Here is a 5,202-nt window from a genome sequence, read left to right on the forward strand (position 1 = left end):
TCAAACTATAGTGCTCATATGCATTGACTTTTGGTTAATACCATTTTTAACGTTACGATTATTATTATTGCTATTATTATTATTATTGTTATTATTATTATTATTGTTGTTGTTGTTAGCTACTTTGGTGAGGTCTTCCAGTTGCTTCGAGAGACTTTCAAACACTTCATCAGCATCCGACGAAGTTGATATTGAAGCCGGTGAATCTCCACTCGATACCGAATTACTATTACTATCGTTATTATTATTATTATTATTATTATTGCTATGGTTAATATTATTGTCCTTATTATGAAAGCCAGATTTTGATTTATTTTTTTCCACCGTCGGTTTGAATGGCTCGTTTCTAGCGGCCGAAGTTAAAAGGATCTGGACTGGTTTGTCTGAATTAGTACTGGTCTGCTGTTGTTGTTGATGCTGTGGAGTAAGTGGCTGCTGCTGTTGCGGTTGTTGTGGTGAGGTAATTGAAGTTGTCGCGTCAAATTTTTTCCTAAAATGTAAGATATCCGGAGACATTCTTATGCACGATGGCACGCCGATTTGTCCGTTTGTTGGTTTTGGTCGCAGAGCTGGATTGAGATGTTGTGGGATTTTGTAGTGGGATTTTTTCTCTGTTGAGTTTCTGTCCGGTTGTTTTGATGAGTTTGGTTTTGAGTATTTTGTATCAGTTAGGTTGGATGAAACGCTAGCGAATGGTGCCGTCCTGATTAGCTTCGAACGGTTTATTGAGTTGCTGACAGGTAGGATTTCATCAGTTGGTAGTGGTGATTTAATTGGGATTTGCGAATTTTTGTTGCTGTTGTTGTTGTTGGTTGTTGTTGATTGTTGTGACGGAGTTTCGTAGTATAATGTTGTTGCATCGTCTCCCTGAAATGAAATGTTTTCTAGTCTTTGTGCTGATGGTGTTGGCATTTGCGACTTGAGAGGTAGTTTTACTTGCATAGTTTGGACATTAACGTTAATCAGTTTATCACTTCGAGGTGACGATGTTTTTGAATATACGAGGTTATTATTTTTGACCGTTTGAATTTTGGGTCTTGTAATTTTTGGCGTGAATTGTTTTTGATCTGTAGTCGCTTGGGCTTTTATTCTGCAGCCACACGTGGCTTGTGGCGTTGTTTGGTGGTTGTTTGTAGTGGCGTGTTTGTGGTGGTTGTTTGTGGTGGCGTTTTTGTGGCTGTTGTTGTTAACGCATTGTAGATATTTTTGATTGAAGGATGATCGCAGGTAGGATGACTTGTTGAAGTTGGGTGAGGGCTCCGATTTCGTTGAAAATTCTGAATGGCAGACGCTGTTCGTTTCATCTTTTATCTTACTAAAGTCATCGCTACTCTAATAAGGATTAGTTTTTAAATTAAAAAAATTAAATAATCGAATGTCGTTAAACTGAATAAAAACCTGAAACGTGAAATATTCTCTCCTACTAACCAGTGAAGATTCTGTTGTATCATGAGCAAGATCAACAACGAGCACCTTGTCGTCATCTACCATGTTGTTGTTGTTGTTGTTGCTGTTGTTGTTGCTGTTGTTGCCGAAATTCGACGAGTCATCCACATTGCAGACATTCTCGTGAAGCACAGGCAGAAGCAACCCATCGTTAAAGTTACCACTACCCAGCTTATACTTCTCTATATCCGTTATCACGCATGAATTGTGGCAACCGTATGCCGATGTTGTTTTACAAGTCTGAGTTAATTTTCTGGTCGAATTTCGACTGAGCCATTTTTCGTTGTTTTGGTTTAACTTTGTTGAAGTTTTAACTGATTTGCTAATGGCTACATCGCTAAATGATTTTAAGCTCGTTGATTTCGCGACTGTTACTCTGAATTGAGGTGTTGCCGGTTCTTTTGTTCGCTTTTGAGGGATTTTTGTCGGTAAGATTGGTGACGGTACAGAAGAGGCTCGAGATTGCCGATGTACCGAGATGTTACTTGTACCAATTGTTAGTTTCGGTTTTTGCTTGTCGAGTATTTGTTGTTTGGGCTTTGATGTTACGTACTTCGAAACGTCTAAACGAGGTATGGATTGGTTTCTTGTGGATGGTGTTTTGTTTGGTTTTGCTTCTTTTGTGCTCGTTGATTTTGTTGATGTTTCATGCTCTGTAGTCTGCGCTTCGATGAAATTGTTGCTGTTGTTGTTGTTGCGAAACTTTTGATTGTGATCATTTGTTATTTTGTCGGTTGCGGCCAATTTTGACGATTTCATGTTCTTTAATTTGCTCTTCAAGGAAGGTATTTTGGGGATATTTTCAGCATTATTATTTTGTGTGTTTGAGGCGCGAATGTAAGTGTTTGTAGAGTTGTCGTTTGTCTTACCATTCACTGTGCATACATTCGTGATATTATTTTTCAAAGGGAAGTTATTTTCATCAGCCTGATATGAAACAGTCACGTTACTTGTACTGTCGCCCTGTATATTTGAGTTCGTTTCGCCACGCTTTGAGTTTCTAGGTGCAGCAATTTTCTCACAATCCTTTTTTGATTCAGATTGTGATCGCAAAAATTTCGCTTTTGTCTTGACCTCACCACATTCAAAATATTTCTTCAACTCGTTCACCTTATCTTTCGATATGACCACATTCGATTTTGTATTCCTAGCATTGGAATTATCAGACGAACGAAAGAAATCAATAACTCTCTCAACATCTTTCTGATAAGGCGTCATTTTGTAAAATTTTCTCTCAAAAGTTACCGAATCATCTAAACTTTTACGTTTCAACTTTTTATCCTGACTTAAGTGGCCTACGTACAAATTTGTGTGTGTAGTGTTAGATTCGAAAGTCTTCTGTAGGCAAGTTAAATTAGGAATGCTGTTTGAGTTGCATCTCTGTAGTGGAGTTTGTGAAAGTTTCAAAAACTGTGAATGATTTTTGGTTAGGGTAGTTGAATCGTCTAAATGTTTGGGGTCTAAAATGCAGTCCGTGCTAAAATTCATTGATTGTTTTGTGTTAAAATCATTCAAACTGATCGTTGTAACGCTACTTAGATTAGCTGAGCTAATGATGTCTGATGTTTTGCTTAGTGTTTCGTGACTTTTGTTACTGTTGTCATTGTTGTTGCTGGTGTTATTGCTATTAGATTCCTCACTGACATCAAGGCTGTTGTTGTTTTTGTTGATAAGACAGGCGCCTATGTTGATGTCATCACTGTTAATGTTTTTACTGTTGATGTTATCTTCGCTTACGTTATTAATGCCATTGTGAATGTAGGTTTTTGTGCTTTCTCTTTCACTATTATTGTTTTTAACTGAGGTAAACTTTTGTAAGAACTCATCGGCATGGAGAGAATTGATCACAAGCGCGGAAACATTGCCAGCACCGCCTGCACCACCACCACCACCACCACCACCACCACCACCACCACCACCAACAACAACAACGACACCATCATCGTCGTCTTTCTCGCTAGGAGTGCCCAACAAAACCGTTGATTTCGACGATATGCCGTCGCCTTTATCGTAGCTGAACTCTATGAAGTTCTTCACATTATCTTCCCCATCATCGTCTAACGACGAGTTGCCAGAACTAACGTAGCTGTCATTTTTAATAGAGTCGGCTAAGTCGGCGCTGTCATCAAGGAAATCGTTCAAGGAGAGGCTTGAATTTCTTCGGAGTTCTTTTACGTCGTCGTCGTTGTTGTTGCTGTTGTTGTTGCTGCTGCTGCTGTTGTTGTTGTTGTTGTTGGTGGTGGTGGATTTAGTTAATAATAGGTTGTTGTTGTTGTTGTTGTTGGTTAACGTTTCTTTGATGCTGTTTTGCTGATGTTGTTGTTTTTGATGTTGTTGTAACTGTTGCTGTTGTGAGCGCGTCTGAGACTAAACGATTAGAAATTGATTAACTAATTATTATTTAAAAAGAGAATACAAACAAAATAATAATAATATTAATAATATTAATAATAATAATAATAACAACAACAATAATAATAATAAATTGAAAATGAAAATACAGCTGAGAAAAGATGAGTTGAAAAAATTCTGAGCATTCGACAACTGTTTCCAACAAGTCAAAAATAATAATAATAATAATAATAACAAAATAATAATAATAACAACAATAATAATAATAACAATAATAATAAACCCTTCCAACGTTTGAACACAAATTGGTCAGCTTACAAACACTATTCAAATTAAGTAGATGCCAGAGAGAGGTTTTCCTGTTTCGGTGTCTCAAACCAGAACATTACGTCTCGTCTCGCGACATGAACAATACAAATAATAATAATAATAAAAGTGTAATTAGCACTGTACAAACTTCGTAGAGAAGACTTGCATGTGAAACATAACCCCTCAATAATGACTGCAGTATTCTATTCTCTCTCTCCAGCTTCTTTATTTTCTCTTGCAAGTGCTCTAGCTTTTCGTTGTATAGCTGAGTGAGTGAGTGAGTGAGTGAGTGAGTGAATGAATGGATGAATTAGTGTTAATTAATGAACTAATGAATCAATGAATTAACGAGGAAATGAACGAACGAATTAGGGAATTAGCGGATGAATACACGAACAAATGGACGAATGAACGAACGAACAAACGAATGAATGAGTAAAAAAATTACAAAATGAACGATTTACTTAATAAATGGTTAAATGATTAAAGATCCAATTAATTGCGAAAAAATAAAAGTGAAGATTAATTAATCCTCGAAAAGCAAGGAAGAAATAGTAATATCTATGAAGACGACGATGATGATAATCATGATAAAGGCGATGATGATGATGATGATGAAGACGACGACGATGATAAAGTAGGTGATGATAATAATGATGATGATGTCGAGTTTGTTGTTTTTACTGCGGTTGTAAAAAATAATTTGTTATTTTCTTACGGTTTAATGTTAGTCTGGTAGGAATGTATATACATTTTGGCATATAAACGAACACACTCTTACACACACAGCCACACACACACACACATACATACACACATACATACATATACACATACAAAAATACATACAAACAAAATTGCATACAAATACAAATACAAAAAAAAACAGCTGCCTCAATTGTAATAAAATTTTTGAAAAATTATACACGGACATCACTAAACAAAGACATCAAAGACAAATTTTAAACAAAACAAAAAAAACAAAGAACTTAAACAAAACAAAGAATAGAAAACGGAAAAAAAATTATTTGTCAATGAATAACAACAACAACATCATCAACAACAACAACATCAACAACAACAACAAACCAAACA

The 5,202-nt window shown here is 36.1% G+C and overlaps 1 protein-coding gene across 1 annotated transcript in view; it reads right to left on the reverse strand.

Moving 5' to 3' along the window:
* Nucleotides 1-5,202, reverse strand: part of HELRODRAFT_194056 (hypothetical protein) — a gene marked incomplete at both ends in the record, with an annotated part of 9,977 nt that continues 4,775 nt past the window's right edge. Inside the window, 4 exons of the mRNA XM_009030145.1 lie at nt 1-1,332; nt 1,429-3,661; nt 3,737-3,813; nt 4,256-4,372. Of these exons, the coding sequence (XP_009028393.1) occupies nt 1-1,332; nt 1,429-3,661; nt 3,737-3,813; nt 4,256-4,372 (3,759 nt within the window). The remainder of the gene's footprint in view (nt 1,333-1,428; nt 3,662-3,736; nt 3,814-4,255; nt 4,373-5,202) is intronic.

The sequence above is a fragment of the Helobdella robusta genome (genome assembly GCF_000326865.2).
Source record: "Helobdella robusta unplaced genomic scaffold HELROscaffold_65, whole genome shotgun sequence".
Lineage (NCBI taxonomy): Eukaryota > Metazoa > Annelida > Clitellata > Rhynchobdellida > Glossiphoniidae > Helobdella > Helobdella robusta.